At 35.1% G+C, this 20,919-nt stretch overlaps 1 protein-coding gene across 2 annotated transcripts in view; it reads right to left on the bottom strand.

The window, feature by feature from the left end:
* LOC149541565 (uncharacterized) overlaps positions 1-20,919 on the bottom strand; it is a 182,886-nt gene that overhangs the window by 43,706 nt on the left and 118,261 nt on the right. For both annotated transcript variants that reach the window (XM_089796774.1, XM_089796775.1), the window contains exons 8-9: positions 11,601-11,970; positions 9,506-9,731 (exon numbers count right to left, since the gene is read on the bottom strand). In XM_089796774.1, the coding sequence (XP_089652900.1) occupies positions 9,506-9,731; positions 11,601-11,970 (596 nt within the window). The remainder of the gene's footprint in view (positions 1-9,505; positions 9,732-11,600; positions 11,971-20,919) is intronic.

Consider the following 20,919-nt stretch of genomic DNA (forward strand, 5'->3'; position numbering starts at 1 on the left):
ATGCTTCTTGTATGCAAATGTACTTGTTCTGCTATGTCTGTTGTATGTTTTGATCATAGCTCTTAATATTGGCTCAAACAATCGTATGAAAAACATCGAAAGTTGAATTGCCCAATGCACTTGCACACGGATCAGTATTTGTTTGATGAGGTTGGTGTCAGTCGTTTCCTGCCACCATCTGCAGTACTCATTGCCATTCAACCCTTCAAACTATACTATGAGATGAGAAATGTCGGCCTTCTGTGCTAATGGCTGCACTTTAGGATGTACCTTCCACTTCTTGCTACTTGATGCTCCCGACCCTGTAGGCCCTGCACCACGGACTCATAAGGCCAATACTCTAGCTTTCTTGTCTATCTTGGCACTATTCTCCTTCAACTGATCCTTCCACTGTCTCCTTTTCCCTACAGACTACATACTCCAACTGATTAACGATCTCTTGTTTTGTCTTTATGCAACAAAAAAAGGTTAGGTTTGTTCTCTGCAGTTGCTTCTCCTTTTACTTCTCTGTGGTATGTCTTGCTTCAACCCCCTTGGTACATCTGTCTTCTAGACCCGCAACACTTTTCTGTAGAATACCCACAGCGTTTTGTTTTGTAATCAACACCCATGGAATGCTTCCTTCTTCCCCTTCCCTCGACAATGTCGTCTTTCCGTCCGGATTACAATGCTTTTTCTTTTTATTTCTCTCTCCTTTCCCGCGGATAGTCTTTATCGGCGGTGTTTTTGTTCCCTCTCCTCTCGGGGGGGCTACGATGTGTTCGTCTTTGTTCCCTCTCCTTTCCGCGAGCGACGATGTGTCCATCTTTATTTCCTCCCCTCTCTGTGGACCATGATGTATCTGTCTTCGTTTCCTCTCCTCTGCGAGACACTTATGTCTGCGGGACATTTGTGGCTGCGAGACCTTTACTTCTGCGGTCTTATTTTATTTTTATTTTTAATTTAAATATTTTTCTTTTTTTAAATCTTGATTTTGTATAATACAACCTCATCGGTTTGCCTGGTACCCTTCATGCCGTTGGTGGTAGATTTTCAACTTTGATCCGTTTACTGAGTCGGTTATCACCTACTTGTCGAGGGTCCACAGCCATTTCGCCTTAAACTGCCCTGGCTTAACCTCATTGCGTCCATTGTATTTTAGTACCATCTATCAGGGCTGAAACCTTGTCCGCTTCAAGTGCTTATCATGCCAAGCCTTGCGACAAGTCTAAGCCATCTCCATAGCCCATTGCACCATTAGTCTTTGTTCATCCAATTTGTTCAGTCTATACAACTGCCCCCGAAGACTTTCCATGTCACCCAACCTATTATCAATTCCTATCTTTAGGCTTGGAACCATGAATTCTATGAGTACCACCACTTCTTGTCCAAACATTAATTGAAACAGTGTTTTTCTGGTTGTCACTTTGTACGTTGTGCGGTACGCCCTAAGTGTTGATGGCAATTTCTCTTCCCAGTCGGCCTACTCGACCCCACAAGACTTATAGATGACCGACAAAAGGATCTTATTTTTGTTGCCTCTACCTAACCATTGGCTCTCAAGTAGAATGGACTCAACAAGGGGTGAAAATTTTTATACTCTATTGTGAGCAGATGAATCACATGGTTGATGAATTGACCTCCTCTATCACTCTGTCAACTAAATCGGAATGTCGTAGTATATGATGATCTTCTCGTAGATGAACTTTGTTGTGCTGACGAGCAAGTTGTCTTGCAATGGCCGTGCCTTGACCCACTTTGTCAAATATTTCGTTGCTACCACAATGTAGTGGCACCTGCGAGTCTTGCTTGGCTTAAGGGGCCCCACAAAATCTAAACCCCACCGTTCAAATAATTCCTGGGCATGTGATGGATTGAGTGGCATAAAATTTGTTTCAAGGGTTTACCCACACACTAGCAGGTGTCACAGCTTACCACCCACTCCCTAGCGTCATTGTACAATGTAGGCCACCATAGTCCTACGAGGAGTACCTTCCTTGCCGTTGTGTTCGGTCCCATATGCCCTCCTATCAGGCCTTCATGGGCTTCCTGAAGGACACTCGATACTTCCTCCTCCATAACACATCGTCTCAATATTTCGTCCGGCCCCATTTTCTACAACAAACAATTGATTAAAGAAAAAGTTCTACTCCTCAATACTATTTTTTGTCATTCTCTTTGTAGCATCTCCCTCGGAAAAAAGTGGAGAGGTCGTCGTCGATGCTTTTATACCACTCTGGAAGGATGGCTATACGGAATAAATGTGCATCTGGGAAGTCATCATTGAGTCCTTCGGGCGGCTCCCCCTAATTTGGTTCAAGAGAGTTGATCAGCTATGACATGGCTCTTCCCAGGTCGTACCAGAATTGTAAATGTAAATTCCTAAAGTAGTAATAGCCATCAACTCACCGGCCCCAGAATAATGGATTTGTTTACTAGGTACATCAACGCCTGGTGATCCACAGAATATGAAGGCCGTTGCTAACAGATAGTGTCTGAATTTTTGCACGGCATAAACCATTCCTAAGGCATCTCGCTCCATTGGGCTATAATTCCTTTTTGCCCTTGATAACAATCTACTGGCAAACAGATAGGATGATCCAAGCCATGATCACTTGTTTGTGCAAGGCCAATTGTAAAGTTAGAGGGCATCCACATATATGTGAAATTCTTTATCCCAATTTGGGTACGCCAAGATAGGTGCCCCTGGCAACCTCGTCTTTTTAACTCCAGAAAGGAGGTTTCTTGCTCCGACCCCCAAACATAGGGCTTTTCTTTTCTTGTCAACCTATCAAGGGGCATGATACTTGGGCAAAGTTCTTTATAAACCTTTGATAGTACCCAATGCGTCCCAAAAAGGATTTTACGCCGCTGACGTCCATCGGTGACTCCATCTCTATGATCATGTGTACCTTGTTAAGATCAGTTTTAAGTCCAGTCTTGCATTCAATGTGACCTAGCATCTTACCCTAAGGTACCATAAATCTACACTTTTTGGGGTTCAAGGCTAGCATGGCCCAACGACACCTTTCCATACATTCTCAGAGTGTTGCTAGATGTCTGTCCTGTCCGCTAAAGATAGACCAGTCATCCAAAAATGCACAAAAGTTTCCCACGGACATTTTATAGAAGATATGAAGAATTATCCTCTAGAAGGTTGTCGGTGCGTTGCACAACAAGAAGGGCATTTGGTTATAAGCATACACATCGTCTTCCACCACAAAGGTGGTCTTTAGCTTATCCTCGTCAATAATTGATATTTGGTTATGGCTAGAGAGCTCGTCCATAAAGGAATATATTTCATGCCCAGCAACCTCTTCCAAAATTGTGTCTGTGAATGGTATAGGAAAAGGGTCCTTTATAGTGACTGCATTCAAGCACTGGAAATCAGCAAAGGTCCTGATCTGATTCACCTCCTTTTTCAACGAGATCACAATCGGCGAGACACATTCACTCATTTCCACCCAAAAGATGATTCTTGCCTCTAGCATACGTCGTATCTCTTCCTCTTCATCCTGTACAGTCTCTTCTACATAGGTACAACTCCCAATACTAAAGGTATACGGTGTACGCACAATTCCGATGAGATACCCTTCAGATCCTTATAACTCTAGGCGAACACATCTTTATATCCCATGAAAATTTTAAATGCTATCATCTTCAACACAGGATCCCAATCATTGCCAACTAGTATGTTGCGCAGGTTTTCTTCATCCCCAAGATTCGTAACCCGTACTGATGGCTCTTAATATGTTATTGGTTTCCCTATGTCAAAGTTGTGAGCTGATCTTTCATTTATCTTGGCTTCCCCTTGTAATCCCCATATTCTGGCAAAAACACCGCTTTTTCTTCTTCATCTATCCCCTCTATTCGTAACATATTGCAACTTCGAAATACCTCATAGTCTTCCATCTGCCAACGAAATAGTCCATTCAAAGAATTTAAGTCATCATCCGAGCATCTTTGTAGTTCCACCACTCCTTCATCGTTAGGCTCCATGTCATTCCTTCCCTCGTCCTTTCCACCAAATTCTTCGTCGGAGTCAGACTCTGAAGCCATCTCTTCACTCACCATTTGAGTACGAAGATCAACAACAAATTTCGTCCCACAATTTTCCATTGAGAGTGTGTTCTTCTTCCAATTATGGTATCATGCCCTAGAGGTAGATGGTTGCTCCTGGGTGAAGAGTACCTAGGGCCCTCTTGTTTGTAGGTTATATGGGCAATCTTTGGTAGAGTGACCCGTCACCTGAAAAATGTCACATATTGACTCCTTAGGACATGCTCCTTTTGTGTGACCGTTTCCTTTGCACTCCGTACACCATAATTCTCCTTCACTCCGTCCAGTGCCTCCTTTCATTGTTTTGAATTCCTACATCATATGTTCCATATCTTTTTGTTGTGCTTGCACTTTTTTATTGGGTTCTTCCTCACTGCTACTATCCTCATCCGATGATTCGTCACTTCTAGACGATGGCTTGCTTTTCTTCTTTTTCTTTAGTATTTTGTTTTCACTTTCTAGATTCATGTCCTTGTCATACGCATCTTCATACAACATCAATGGTACTATCCTCAGTTTTCTTCGAAGAGATGCATTCAATCCATCCATGAACCATCTCTTCTTCAGTTCGTCAACAGGTTGGGTTTCCAATTTCCCAAGCAACTCCTTCAACCTTCTATTATAGGCTTGGACAATTTCCTTTCTCCCTTGTTTGGCACTGTAGATTTCCATGACGATCTCATTGCCATTGCGACACAATTTGAATTCTGCATGGAATGCCTTCTTAAGGTCAGCCTGTGAACCTACTTTTGTTTTGTCTATGTCAGTGTACCAGTCAATGGCAATGCCCCATAGGGTTGCAAGAAATTGGTTAAGCCATTTGTCGTGACCTGTCACCCCGTTTGCCACCCAAATAGTTTCACAGGTACGACAGTGTCTAATCAAATAAGGGGAGATTGGTGAGATTGTCGACAAGCACAAACAATGAGGTTGAATGTGCAGCCTTAAGGTGGGTTAATGTTACATAAGAAAAAAGGGATACTCAATTTAGACATTGAGGGTGATCCTCTGAATGTGGTAAGAGCAATAGTGGCCAGATCAAAGCTCTGTTGGAAGATGGACATGTGAACAAAAGATATTCTAAATATACTTTCAAGCTTCAAATTCAGCATCAGACACATTTATAGAGAAGTGAATAAGGAAGTCGACCTGATAGCAATCTTGGCAGTAGAACAGGACATTATAATATCAAACAAGGAAAAAAGATGGGATGGCCTAACAAGCAAACCGAACGACGACATTCTATGATGCCACCTGAGTAATTCTGAATGGCACCAAAGCCCAAGCATTTGAGGTGGAAGAGGTTTTGGAGAGCTCAAATGTTATTTACTCCATAAAGGCAATGAGGGATGGTATTGCGGACAACAAAATGGAGACGTTTGAAGACAAGATTAATGTAAATGAGCATCTATTTGAACCAGCACAGATTGAAAGGGCAAGATTTTCTTTTCTCAATTCTGTGAATGAATGTAAGTTTCTTCTCAAAATTAACGAAAGGACACCTAGGTACCAATTTGCCTTAAAAATATATATATCCTATACACATTAAAATACTCTATTATACATTATTATTATTACAATAACCTATATGCATACTATGTTTATATATCAACTATTAGCTATATATTATTTTGAAGAATTATTGAGAATAGCAAAGGTTTGACCTGCACGTGGCCATTAAATTTAATTGACTACGTTTTTATTTTCCATTTATTCCTTGTGAACCCCTAACTGCAATTGTAGTTATAACTCTCAGGGTAATAAGAAGGTTTTTCATACGGGCATTATCTTAAAAAACACAAATTGGTCTCAATAATGATTGCACCTCGATGTGATCACATGATGGCATAAAACCTTATTTGCCGGATTCGCGCATCCGACCCTGAATCCGAATTCTGGGCCGATCTAGGTCCGGATCCGCACGTGGAACCTGCGGATCTTGACGGATCCCCAGGCAAGGTTATGGATCTTGCCTGGATCCTCAAGGATCCATGCGCCGAGGTAGGGCCCAAGAAATAATGCAAGTTCATTTACTCTATTTTCCTCTCTCATACTTGCTAGTTGGAAGTAAAGTGCTTGGATTCAAAGGAGATCGGTTGTGGAGCTCCAAATACCTTGCAAGAAGTGTTTAAGGTATGCATTTCAACCATATTCTTGAGCTCTTTCACAGATTATTGATTTATTTTTAGTTTTCCAAATTTTCAAGTTTTTGTGTAAGTGTGAAGCATTGTTTTCTTTCATTTTTTTTACTAGATTGCAGGAGTAGAACAATGAGTAGTCAAGGCTCAATGGGTGGGGCTGCATCACCAAGCTTCAAAATTGATAAGGGGTCTGCTTTATGAAGACACACAACAAGAGTCACACAATGCCCTAGGGGTGGGGCATACATATGGAAATCTAATTATTGCAACATACAACATAAAACTCGTATTCCCAAATGAAACTACATTTTTTTGGGCCCTGTGGGTGAAGGAATTAATGTGTCAAGGTAGTGATAAGAAGGGATTACCAGCTACACAAATAGCAACATTAGCAAAAGAGCAAGATGATGCTGATAGAGCAGCTGCAAAAGCAAAACGTAGTGCTTCCAAAAGAACAAATACACCAACACCATCATCCAATCAAACAAACACAAGAACACATCTGTTTTTGCCTATGCCAACTACAAATGATGAAGATGAAGACCCATCTCTAGTCACCTGTAAGAGAGACCCACTAGATAGGGCATTCCAAAATGAAAAGAGAGACACTGTTGATCACAAAATTGGACGTTGTTTAATTGCAAATGGTGTTTCATTTAATTTTGTGAGATCACCTTATTTTAGGGAGATGGTGCAAGCAATAAATAAAGCACCCAATGGTTACAAACCGCCTGGTTATGTGGAGTTGTTCACTACCATATTACATGATGAGAGGAAATTTGTACTGGCTGAACTTTAACTAATAAGAGATTTTTGGTTTCAATCAGGTGTATATATTATTTCAGATGGGTGGAAAGATTGTAGAAACCGTCCATTGATCAATGTTATTGTTGTATGCCCTAAGGGGGCAATGTTCTTGAAGGCAGTTGATCGTGAAGGGCAAGTGAAAAATGCAAAATTTATTTCACACATTCTCATTGATGCCATAGAGTCAGTGGGTCCTGATAATGTTGTCCAAGTGGTCACGAACAATGCAAAAGTTCGCAGGGCTGCAGGGATAATTGTAGAGTCTACATATGATCATATCTTTTGGACACCATGCACCGTCTACTCTCAATTTAGTGATGAAAGCAACTGGCACCGAAATAGATTGCGTGAAAAAGATATATGAGGAAGTTGAAGAGATTCAAATGTTTGTGACAAATCACCACATGTCACAAGCAATTTTTAGGAGTTTCTCGAACTTGGGTTTATTCAAGGTAAATTTGTCTATTTAACATATAATTGAATATTATTGAATTCCATAACTTTTTTTGTTGTTTACATTAACATGTTTTAATTTTTAAATGTATAACTAACTTGAGTTTAACATATTCTTAGGTTGCTGAAACCCGCTTTGCCTCTCACACAATCGTCTTGAGACGACTTTTGAAGGTAAAAGAAGCATTGAAACATATGGTCATTAGCCCCCAATGGGGATTTGGAAGAATTCCAATACAACAAGGGCCTTAAATGTAAGAAGAATGATACTAGATGAGGATTGGTGGAGTCATGTGACTTATGTATTGGAAATCACCGATCCAATAATAGCAATGCTTCGCTTTGTCAAAAGTGATGAGCCATGCCTTGGGGATATCTATGATTCCATGGACACTATGCTGGAAAAAATAAAAATGGTAAGTTCTACGCTCTTTTACAACAATTTTTTATTTGAGAGATATCTAGATTCTAAAGTTTAAATTGAAATATTCACTAATTATAATTATTATTCATATCTCATATCTTAGGTCATACAGAGGAGGGAGAATGATCCTAAGGACACCCTTTACACAAACGTGGAAAAAATTGTTCATCATCGATGGAACAAGATGACCACACCTTTGCACCTCCTTGCATATGCTCTATCCCCGAGGTACTATAGTTCTTATCAAATGCTTGTGCTTATTTTATCCAATGTTTGTGCTATTGATTTTTGATAATGTTTAATTGTCTTTTGTTATCCCCAGGTACTATAGTGCACATGTACTTCGCCTTCCAGGTAGAGTGCCACCATTTAGAGATGTAGAGGTTGAAAATGGGTATAAGGGGGCACTAGCTAAGATATTCCAAGATCCAGAGATTGCGGCACTTGTGAGTGAATTCGCTGCCTTCATCTCAGGTAAGAATTTCCACCCTATTGCCATAGCAGACCAAAGCAGGATGGCTGCCATCAAATGGTGGTACCTTCACGGTCGAGCCTTCATGTACCTCCAACCTCTTGCCATAAAGGTCCTATCCCAAGTAAGTCTGTAAAATTAAGCTTAAGGTTAACGCACTCAATTCCTTGAATTTTTTATTTAATTTATTTATCTTGATTGTTGTATTGATAATTTTTAATTTCTCTTTAGGTTGCCAGCTCTTCTGCAGCTAAGCGGAATTAGAGTACTTACTCCTTTATCCACTCAGTCAAATGCAACCGGTTGGCTCAAAAAAATCAGAAGACCTTGCGTTCATTCACAACAATTTGCGGTTGTTGGCACAGAAGGATCCAATGTACAAGAAGGTGCCCAAAAAACTTTGGGATGTAGCACTCGAGACTCCTGATTTAGATATGACCATCTGGGATCTTGCTAGATCCACTTTGATTGATGTAGATGATGAGGAGGACGATTATGAGTTCACAATCCCCTCTACTACTAGTGGTTTGGGTTCCTCTACTGATACAGACGCAGCACTTGCAGCTCATCAATACCCCTCTGATGCGGATTTTCTTGAAAATCCATTTGATGATTAAATCAAAAACTTTAGTCTCGACTCTTGACTCTTTTATGAGTAAATCATGTTACAAACTTTAAGTATAATGATCTATATTTTGAATATTACAAACTTTCACTTTCAATAATTCAATGTGAATGTGTTGATTTTCTTTATAATCGTGAAAATCGATTAATTATCAATTTATCATTGATCAAGTATACTAGATTCAATGATTCATAGATGCATATATATATATATATATATATATATATATATATATATATATATATATATATATATATATATATATATATATATATATATATATATATATATATATATATATATATATATGCACAAATCCTCCATGAATCATAATTGGGAAAAAAACAATCCCGAATCCACGGGTCCGATTCACGTGCCCGAATCGGATTCGTGTCACGAATCAGCAACTAAGCATAAAACATGCAAAATTAAAATATTTTAACTCAAAAGGCCCTGCACCATTACTTAATAAATCTTGCCAAAGGAATAATTTGATAAGAGGAGCCAGACACTAAAATGCTTCAAAACCAATAAGAACTTAATACCTTTGACTGTACTCATCAAATAGCCGACGTAGCTTGCAGGTGAAGGCAGATTTGGTGCTGATCTCTATCAATGAAACATACATTCTTGAATTCCAGGGATATTGACTTAGACCCTGTACAATTATGTTCCATGATTGAGATGGTCTCACTATAACTTTATTCTTCTCAAGCATTTGAATGTAACGTACATACAAAAGTTCAAGCTCAAGATTCTGTTGCCGTCTTTCTGTCATCATAGAACAAACATATCAAACATTCTGAATCAAAATTATATTTCCTTTATTCTCTAAGAAAACGAAATTGAGGACAGCTTGTAGCATGGGTAATACCTATAAGCAATGAAACCCTGGATCATGCAACCAACATTTATAGATCGAAAACAATCATGATGGAGACAACAATTTTCATTTTAAATACTCTAACCCCAAACAAAATATTTAATTTTTGTGAAAAGCATGAACAAGGTTGTAGATAACTTCTTAGATTCAATCTTACATGGAATAAAGTGCATCTACATTGTTTGTAAGAACAAATTAATTGAAGAAAAGCACTGTTCAGATGTGTCGGGCAAAATTTTCCAACATAGCAGAGACAGAAGACATACGATCTGACAAAAAGGATCATACACATTCCACTGTTACTAATGGCATCCAGATGTCTGTTTAGAAACCTGATTTTCCAGGATTAAAATTTGATACAGATGTCAGCAACGTTACTATATAAGTTTTCTAAACATAAATACAGTTACAAAGATTAAAATTGAAGGACATGATGGAGAATCTACTTCAGTTGTCTAATGGCTATTATAAACTAGAAAATTATGTGTGTGTGTACACACACATCCACATCTTAAATCCTTGGCTCACACTTGGGATGCTACAAAAACAAGGTAAATAAAAAATTACCTAAACACGTAAAACAATTCTAAATAATGGTATAAACACAGAGAATGACATTAGAGTGACATTAGAGAACATAAATCTAATTCAATCATACTAGCATTACCAGCATTGACATGGGAAACCAAAAGTACAAATGGAATTGGATTACCCAGGATTTAATTGATAAAAATAGGGGGACAATACTGCTTTTGTTATTTCAGTCCAACTACAATGAAAAAATCCACTTTTTTTTCATGCAGGCCCAGGTGCTTTTCCAAAAATAGGCTTAGATTAAGACCTTTGCACCGCAGGGACCTTCTTGGTGCATGTCATTTTCCATACTTTTTATCACTTTCAACCAACCATCAACAAATCTTCCAATCACTCAACAACCACTTCATGCCAATCAGTTTCCCAAAAACATAAACTACAAAGAACAGAGGTTTTAACAAGGTCATGAAATTTCTTTTAACAGAACAAATCTGCAAGAAAAATCTCGAAATATAATTAACTTCAGATAAGTTTTATTGAGTTTCTCTGCAGGACCAAACAAACGAGACAATTGTGAGTAATCATCAGGCAGAAAAACTCACAAGTTTGGCAGGACTTGCCAAGTTCAGTTTATGGATTCAACTAATAATCACGGGTAAAATCTATTTACATATTCTACCCTATGCATGCTATGTTCTAGGTTTTTTTAGTAAAATAGGAAGGGAACAAACTTTGATTAAAATTAAAGTTTCAGAAATTTACATGAAATAGAAGCCATACACAAGGGAAAAATCAACTCAAGGGGGTGATAGGAAATGTTTCTAATAGGTTATAGACCTACAGTACCAAGTTGAGTGCAGAACGACTAAGGCACAAGATTCTAAATTCACGTCCTTAAATTGTTAGGGTAATATTTAAAGCTCACATCTGTTAGCTCAAATCAATAATTTGGAAATCAATGAGAATGTTGCTTTAGAGTAAAAATACATATGAGATGAGTGCACAAATTGTTTCCTGCTATCAATAATAAACTGAAAATTTCACAAGAAAAAAAATGAAAATTTACATGCAGAAATCTTTAAAAGAATGACTAACCAACTTCCCCCAAAATCATACTACCAAAAGCACCTCCAACCAAACATCACTGATATGTTTTATAAGCATGCAAGAGTCTCCCAATTAATCATTGACTTAGGTAGAAGATGAATGAGACTTCTACAGACCTGGAAGTGCCATTGAAAAAGCATCTTTATAAACTCTAGCTGCAGCTTCCCATCCAATTGTTAATTCTTCCAATAAAGCTGCTGAAACAACCAAAGCTGTAGACTGCTCTGTTATTTCCCCATGTGACCACATTGAGCGCAGTTGCCATAACTGCTCTCCAAACCCTCTCCGTGCTTTTAGTAACTGAGTATTTGAAACCTGATGTGCCAATGAAAACATTGAGTATTTTCCACAAGTCCCTAAGCAAGAAAGTATGTGAATCACACGTTGTCGAGAAGAGTTAGAACTGTTCATCTCAACACTGTATTGATGTGCAAGTTCTGCCTCTGCATATAAGAGATATAAAACGGGGGCATTTGACCGACAATCCTGAAAGAAGGGAAAACAGAGAAGATATAAGGCTTTTGAATAGTGAATGACCAACACATTGAGTTTGTCTCAAGCATGTGCTTACCTATTATTTTTATATAATACAATCACTTTAAATTGATCTTAAAAACTCTAAAATAAATTCAAGGGCATAACATGTACAAGAAAAATGTTCAATTATATAAATGGAGGCTCTAGTAAAACCATGATATTTCCATTCATATTGATGTCCTTAGCAATTTCCAATCATTAGCTGCATAATAAAAGGATAGTATCTATTGATTTCATCCTATTGTCATTGAAATGTAAATTTTTCACATGGTTAAACAAGCTTTGGGTGCAAAGAAAAATGTTCATATTCCAATAGAAAAGCCAATAGAATAAAATGTTCATATTCCAATAGAAAAGCCAATAGAATACACATTTTTAAATGTGACCTAGTTAGAGAATTTAATCACCCTGTTAGGAGTGGCCTTGTCAAAGGACTTTGATCATTCCATTTAGAATGTCACCTTGCTAAAGGATTGACACAATCTGTTAAGTCCTTCAAATAATTAGCACTCTCTCTCTCTCTCTCTGATACCCCATGAGAAGTACATATCATATGCATGTAATTGTTACATTTGTATCCAAAATTAGCATTACTGTATTCGTAACATATACATCTAGTCTTTAGTATACAAGCTTCAATATTAAAACCTATTAGCTCTTCGTAAATAAATTAAAATTTACATGAACCTTAAGGATAAAATTTAATTTCGTCGATAATTGTAGTACTCTAGAACCTTGCATGGTTGCTATTTCATAAGGTGACCTACCATTTTCCCTTACCAGATTTACACGGAATGACAAATACCACTTTATACCTGAGAGACATCTATTTTGCAATTTCATTCATGTTTCATGCCTCTATTTTTTGTAACAAAATGTAATGTCCTCGATTTTGGCAAGTCTGCATAGTTGATAGGAGTTAGCTCATCATAGCGACTCTGGTGAGCTGACAAGGTGTTTTGGGGGTCTCAGTTGTGGACTTACTATTTTTAGTAAGTCTATTTTCGGCAGTTGCTATTTTTGGCAGTGCAGTGGGTGGCTTCAGCAGTTGGTCATTACCTGCAATTAATAAAGTAATAAATTGCATGACCTCTTATTGATTTATTAATCGTTGAGTTGCAAAGTGTATGGGTCTCTGATTTTCTGATGTTTAAAATCACTGCTTAAGTATAGCGGTTTCACTGGTCACATCTCCTGTCTGTCATTATATGTGTCTGCAAGATTGGTGTAGTAATTCTGAGAAGTGACAATTCACACCTGAGGTATTGTGAATCAGATTTCTGAGAATTATTAATCTTCTATTTCTGTGTTACTGTTGCTTTGGAAGAAGTCTTTGTGCTGAGAGTTTGTAGTGGATGGAATTCTGGACATTGTGTGAGAGTCTTTCTTTACTGTTACTGCTGTTGCTTGAAAGACTTATTGAAGTAGAAGCTGTTAGAATTACATTCTGGTATTGGATGTCTCTATTCTCTGATTCCTAAGCATTCATTCCTCTTGTATGTGGCGAGGGTTTCTATTTCAATGCCCAAACATCCTGTGTTTGGCGTGAGGCTTTTGCTATGCATATCGTGGCTGGAGAAATTAAAGTTGTATGATTGTTGGACACCATTTTATTTGCTGTTGGGATGTGATGTTAATTGGAACGTATTGTAGTGAATTTGAGCGGCCAAGATTCTCTAACTACTGTCGAGTGAAGCCAGCTATTTGATGTATTTATATGCTGAAGTTTGGGCATCTGCATACTGAATTCTCAGTGGCTAGGGAATCTGGCATTGGGCGTGTGTCGGGACTCAATTCTGGTCCAGAATCACCTGTTGCATCAGCATTTTGTTGAACGACCAGACTTGTCGATTAGGCTGCTGTTGGGCAACCTTTTTCTACACTACATCACCCATGTTTTGGAGAGTAGAGCTGATTCTTGGGGCTGCTGCTAACATGCATCTTCAGGTACTTCCTATGGGTAAAATCGAGTACATATTTTACACCATAGTCTGCCAATAGATATATTACAGAATTTCAGAATTGTCATTGAGTAGTTTGAATTTAGAATTTCTCATTATCTATATCGAGAGCATATCTTAAATTTAGGAGTTCGAATAATAAATTGCAAGTTGATGTTTATCAAGTTGAACTGCATATATCATTTCAGAATTTGGTTTCATTGTCATGTCTCAACTATTTACATTAGCTATATCAAAAGAAAATCAAAGTCCATATATTGAAAGATTGTAAAGTAAGAACACATTTACAAGAATTAATATTATCATCCAATTGAGCTGTGAGAGCCAGTTCAATTCATTCCAGTAGTAACAATCTCCTTGCCAAGTGTTTGACTAAATGTCAAACTACTGATTTAGTGAAATAAATTGATGTATGATTACTCATAACCAGACAGGGTTTTTACACAAAAAGAGGATATACCATGTGGAGCCCAAAATATGATTATTTATATTTTTTGTTTTCTGCCATGGCTTCACTAGTGGCAAGAATTTATATTAGCTTGGCTTTCTACCCAAGGATTGTGTAAAATTTCAAAATGCCCCAAAGCAAAAGTTTTTTTGAAAAAGTGTTTACCCTTTCAATATGCATAGCAGGCTTTTTCTCTACTATGAAAGCTTTCATTGGTGCATGTTATTTCCTGTTTACATCTTCTGACTATAATGTACGTGTTAGAAAGATGATTATCTTGTGTCAAAACATCTTTTGTGCACACTAACCTAGGTGCTCATTAGAAAGAGATGTCCCTTGCACACTAACCTAGGTGCTCATTAGAAAGGGATGTCCCTTCCTCTAAGGCCCTGAATTTCCCAAAATCTAATGGCATGGAAAAGCCAAAATAGCAAAATCACAATTGCAGATTCTAAGGATGCAATTGAATGCCAATCAAATATCGATGCAAATAAATTTACAAAAAAAGCTAAAGTGTGAAGTAAAAGTGAGTATATTAGGTTATGCCACAAAGAGATGTGAATATACAACCAACATAGGATAGAAGATAGGTAACCACATTTATTGTATGTCTCCACCAAACAAGAGAAAGTTGTAACGTCCCATTTTTGGGACACTAAGGAATTATTAAGCCAACCCAAAATTATACTAGCACTTGCGCCATAGAAGGTGCAAGGGAATAGCCGATAGGCAATTTTATAAATGTTTTAACTCAACTACCAATATGCCCAACAGTGTAAAATTAAATAGATTTTCCAAGTAATTCCTACATCTGTGCATCATTTGCCCCAATCAAAGAACTTTCTTGGCTCTTGTAGTTATGGCATGAAAAACAAAGTTGCCCAATAGATAAGTTACTCTGCCACAAATTCTTGTCATGGCAGATGGACCCAATAACTCAAGAAACAAGAAAAAGAAAGGTATCTCATCCTGCTTGACTGGTGAAAATTCCAAAGAAAACCACCATGCACTATCTCACTTCACAAATTTATAGGGAGCATCAAGTCCATTCTCCTTCATTGTGACATTGAAGGGTGCCTCTAAGACAAAGCCTTCTTGTCTCCCTTGCCATTTTTCATGGATGTATTGAGGCAAGATTGATTTTCCTTTTAAAGTTTCAACCCTTTTTACTTTGTTCATAGGAAACCTAATGATTGGAAGAAACAAACTATAGGGATCAAAAAAAATGATTTATAGCATAAACTGAAGTGTCCATTCATGTTTTGTAGTTGCTCACTTAATGTTTTAATATTTTGAAAACTATTGAGTGAACCCTTCCCACACGTTTGTATCCAATCTTGGACATGGAACTCCCCTTCATCCCAAAGGAGGTTGAAAAACACTTTGATGACCAACTGCCATAATCTTTCCACATAATTGCAAACCTGCAGATGTAATAAAAAGAGAAAATCAGAGTAACACTGCTTAAAGGCTCTCATTTGCAAGAAAATAATTCTTATCGAAGTTAGCTTAAAATAAACCAAGTGTCTATCACAATCTACTTTTGATATCAATCATAGAGATACTAATGAAACATTCTACATACAAAGTCATTAAATCCTAATCAAAAGGTTCGAAAAGCAAGGAAAATAAAGGTTGGTACACCCAAAAAAGCCAACTATCCATGTAATAATTAGTTGCTAATACTGAATTCAAAACAATTGCAATTAGAGGACTAATTTAAACCTAAAAAAGTTATTACACTCTAAAACATACGTAGATATTACCAAATGACAAGTTGTCTCTGACAAAATATCTTTGTCTATTCAGAGGGCCTTGAAACACAAACTCACAAACTCTAAATATCAGTGTTTGCAGCAGCTATTTCATTTTAGCAGTAATCAGTATATCGAATGAACAATTGATACTAAACACTATACAAAATAGACAACTACCAAAATACTGACAATTAAAAATCCAATTTGAACTTCATTCATATGAATATGTCAAATATCTTTTAGCATGTGAGTCTTTTCAAATTTCTGGTTATTTGAAATACTCTTGACCCTATATTTATAGGTAGAAGTTCAACACATGACAAGATTTATGCATAGTTTTTAGGGAAATTTAAAAATAAAAAAAAATAGATATGTTTTGTTTTACTTATTATTTTAGAGATTTACAAGTCTTATATTATTTACTCTAATTTTTGTATTTTTATTTAATAAAATAGACAGTTTATATTGATATTTTTATTATTAAAAAAATATTTTTTTTAGTTTTATTGCCAAAATTAAAATAAAATATATATTTTTTCAATAATACGAATTTGTTTTATTTCATATAAATATATTTTATTTAGTATTCTAGAGATTTAGATATCTTATTATTGTTTATTTTTATTTTTATTATTTTATTTAATGAAAAATATACTTTATTTTGATTATTTTATTTATTGACAAATTGAGAAAATAATTATTTAATTTTTAATATAAAAAATCTTAAATTTAAGTTTGTTTAAATTAATTAAATAGATGATGGTTTTTTTTATGAAACTAAAATATTGAGAAACTATTTATTTAATTGTTCATATAAAAAATAATCTTAAATTTTGTATATAAAGTTTTCCAAATTATTATTATTTATTTTTTAAATGTGATGATATTATCATTGCATTTAGATTTTTTTCTATTTTATTCATTCAAGGATATTATTTTAATTCGAATGAGATTTTTTTTTTACAATTTAATATTTCATTTGATTAATACATATCTTTTTTACCTAGAAAATATAAATTTTAAGTTTTATACAATTAATTTTATCTATTTTGCTATTATTTTATATAATATTATTGTTTATTTTTATTTTTCAAATTGATTAATAAAAAAAGATAAAGTTAAAAAACAACATACCTTTTTTATTAATGAATATTTTATGGAATTTGTTTAATTAATTAAATACACGATATTTGTTTTTATGGTAATAGAAGTATTAAAAAGATATTAACTTAATTTTTTATTTTTAAAAAAAAGTAATCTAACTTTAGTATACTAAGCTTGTTTAAATTAACTAAACAAATGATAGTTATTTTTTTAAAGACAAAAATTTTGAGAAAGTATTTATGTAATTCTTAATATAAAAAAGTAATCTTAAATTTGCTATTTAAAGCTCTAAAGATATTATTAAAATTTATTTTCTTTAAATGTTATCATTGCATTTATATATTTTTTATTTTATTCACTCAAGAATATTATTGTTTTTAGTGTAAAAAAGAAAATTTGTAATAGTTATTTGTTTTTTTTTTTAAAAATTTTGCTTCTATTGCTATAAGAAAGATTAAATTAAAAAGGAAATAAACTTGTTATACTATAATTTATCAAAAAAGCATATATATCTTTTTTGCCTAAAAACATGATTTTTAGGTTTTATCGAATTAATTTTATCAATTCTGCTATTATTTTATACAATTTTACTGTTTATTTTAAATTTAGACTTGATTAATAAAAAAGATAATTAGTAATAATTTTTTACTCATTAAAAATAGATAAGAAAAAAAATTGAAATAAAATTAAAACTATATAATGTTGGACATCCTTTTCTTAACGTGAATAGATTTTTCCACTGTCACAAAATAGTTTTACGGGTTTCTAAAAGTTGTTTTGTGACTTTTAAAGTAGTTTTACGACATTACAAATTTTTTGGGCAAAAAATACAAAGGAAATCCCAAATTAAAAGCCTATCAGCTCATTAAAATTAACTAATGGAGTACCTAATGCAAAATTATTTAAGTCAATTTAATATTATAAAAGGGGTTACATAAAGACAATTTGCTAAAAAGACAAGGGACAGGGAGTGGAAGCTGAAAAGTCACAAATTGATGCTTTAAAAGAAGGAAGGAGACCCATTTTGGGCATGCTAGTTAATGTTTTGATTTGGATCTGATTTCTGATATCTCTTGGAGGAATTGAGAAGTTCCAGTTTTTCACAAGATACCAAAGGATGGAAACCTTCAGGCTCTTCTCAGTTGATCAAATGTCAATCTGGTTTAGCTTGGTGTGGATTCGAAACGGAATTCACCATTGTGCTTATAGGTTCTTTCTGAGTTTTCCTATCTGACTGTATAATTGTATTTAAGATTGGACTTTGAATATCTCGTTATTGTATGGCTGTTTTATAATGCAATAACAATCTTGAGGTTCTTTCATGAAAATTTGCTGGTTCATTTGTTGTTTTAAATCTGAAAATTATGGCATGATATCTTTTTGTTTAAATTCGAGAATTGTGTTGAAAATTTTGGTTATATACCCCGGGTGGGATATTACAAAGGAATATTTCACATGTACAACCTACATAAGTAGATACCTACCCAAGGAAGCTTATCCTAGTCTAGGTGAATAAAATTAATAATCTAAATACAAGAAAATAAATATACACCAACACAATCAAAGAAATCCATTTAACAGCTGATCTAAATACCCCTGTGTTGTCCTCAATTTTGAGATCACAAAATTGTGGCAACCCTACGGAATTTCCTCATGAATTTGTAGGTGCATCCTCTTTGTTTTAATGTGTTGGCAAAGCGCCATGAAAGCAATTTGTTTTTCTTGAATTGTGCACTATGTAACATTATTTGTTGTTTTTTAAAGGTTTCCATCAAGTTAAATCGCCACATGTTTGTAAGATTTTTTCTTCTTTGACTGCAAACACTCAATTTTTAGTAGCTTTCCTGTCTTTTCTTTGTTTTCTTTTTGTTGTAAATAGTTTTGAATCTTTTTTTTTCCTTAAGGATAGTAGACCTTGGAATTCCACTCGTTTCAAGCTAACTTAGGCCTCAAACAGAATTGTCGATCGAGTTCTAAAGGAAAAGGTGGGGTTTTCAAGGCAACAACATGTCTTGTTTAAAAATCCTCCAAAAGTGGGCTTTTTATTGGCAATTGCACAAAATAATCTTATTTTTAATATCTATTGTGAATTTTAGCATCCATTTTAATTTTTCAGCTCATTCTAAGTTGATTTGACCATAGTTGTTAATGTTTTATGAAAATTAGTCTTGTTAAGTCTATTTTCATGTTACTCTATTGAAAACTATAGTTTTTTATTAAATTTAATTACACAAGACACTTAAAATGCATAAAGGTGGGAACTTTATCACTCAATGCACATCATCAATAGGCAAATCATCTTTTAAAACCCACCGCCAATAAAGTATAAGTCCTAAATACATATAGGTGGGCTTTTCATACGTAATAACATATTTTTCTATGTAAGTGAGGTTTTTAATGTGCTTTTGCATATTTAAATCTTATTATTATAGACCTTTTCTAACTTATACCTATAAGTGGGGAATTTGAACCCCAAAACACATGTTATTGCATTCTAAAAGTCCATAATTGTGTTGTTTTAACTTGAGTTATGATTTAAATGCATAATGGTGGCGAATTTGAGCCCAAAAGCATATGTATTTTAAATTACATGTGTTTTTGCATCTCAAAAGCTTGTCTATACTTTTTCAATAGAGGCATTTGGACATGTAAAAGCATATGGTGGAGTTTTTGAAGTGAAAAGAATATGCTTTTCTATTCTAAAAAATGCGTCATTACTAGCCCAAAAGCATATGTATTTTAAATTATATGTGTTTTTGCATCTCAAAAGCCCGTCTATACTTTTTCAATAGAGGCATTTGGACATGTAAAAGCATATGGTGGAGTTTTTGAAGTGAAAAGAACATGCTTTTCTATTCTCAAAAATGCGTCATTACTTTCATTAACACTAGAAACTCATTATGGTGGGGAATTTAAAAACAAAACCAAATGCTTATGCATCTTAATATCATGTCTTTACTCATAATAGAGGCATTTCTAGCTAAAATTCTCATGGGTAGCTAATACATTCCCATATTCCCATATTTTGTCACCTTTCTACCCCATTCCACCTTGTACAAGTGTCTAATACCCTTTGGGAGGCTAACCTTGATGCATGTATATTTTTTCTATCTATTGCAATTGTGCATTTTGTCCAAGACCCTTTTTCCCTAGCCATATCTACCTACCATATAATCCAGTCATTTTCATATCAAATAAAGTGTTTTTGGTTATGGAAACCATAAATGAAAATCTTGTTGAGTACTTGCAAGCCAAATCACCAAGCAAGTTACTTGGGCAATAACTTGCCAACAATTTTTTGTAAAACTTGTGGCAATTTTTTGGTGTAGAACTCACAAATGAAAATAAATTTACAATTTTTCCCTAATACTTGTCCATTCTTGCTTGTAATTAAAAACTAGAAGCGATTTCTTGCATGCTATAAAATAAAACACAATTCAGCATATTTTCCCATGTGATTGGCAACTTAGGGCATGCAAAGAGATTGAGATAGGCAATGCAATTTGTATGGTTTCAAGGCCTTGATTTGATCATGTTAGTAAGGGCTCTACTCTTCAATCCTACACAATATCACATAAGGGAGTGTACTCAAGGTGTTGTCCCTCAACCCCATTAGGGGCATTTACAC

The sequence above is a fragment of the Cupressus sempervirens genome, chromosome 8 (genome assembly GCF_028749045.1).
Source record: "Cupressus sempervirens isolate cs-2001-9-10 chromosome 8, ASM2874904v1, whole genome shotgun sequence".
Classification (NCBI taxonomy): Eukaryota; Viridiplantae; Streptophyta; class Pinopsida; order Cupressales; family Cupressaceae; genus Cupressus; species Cupressus sempervirens.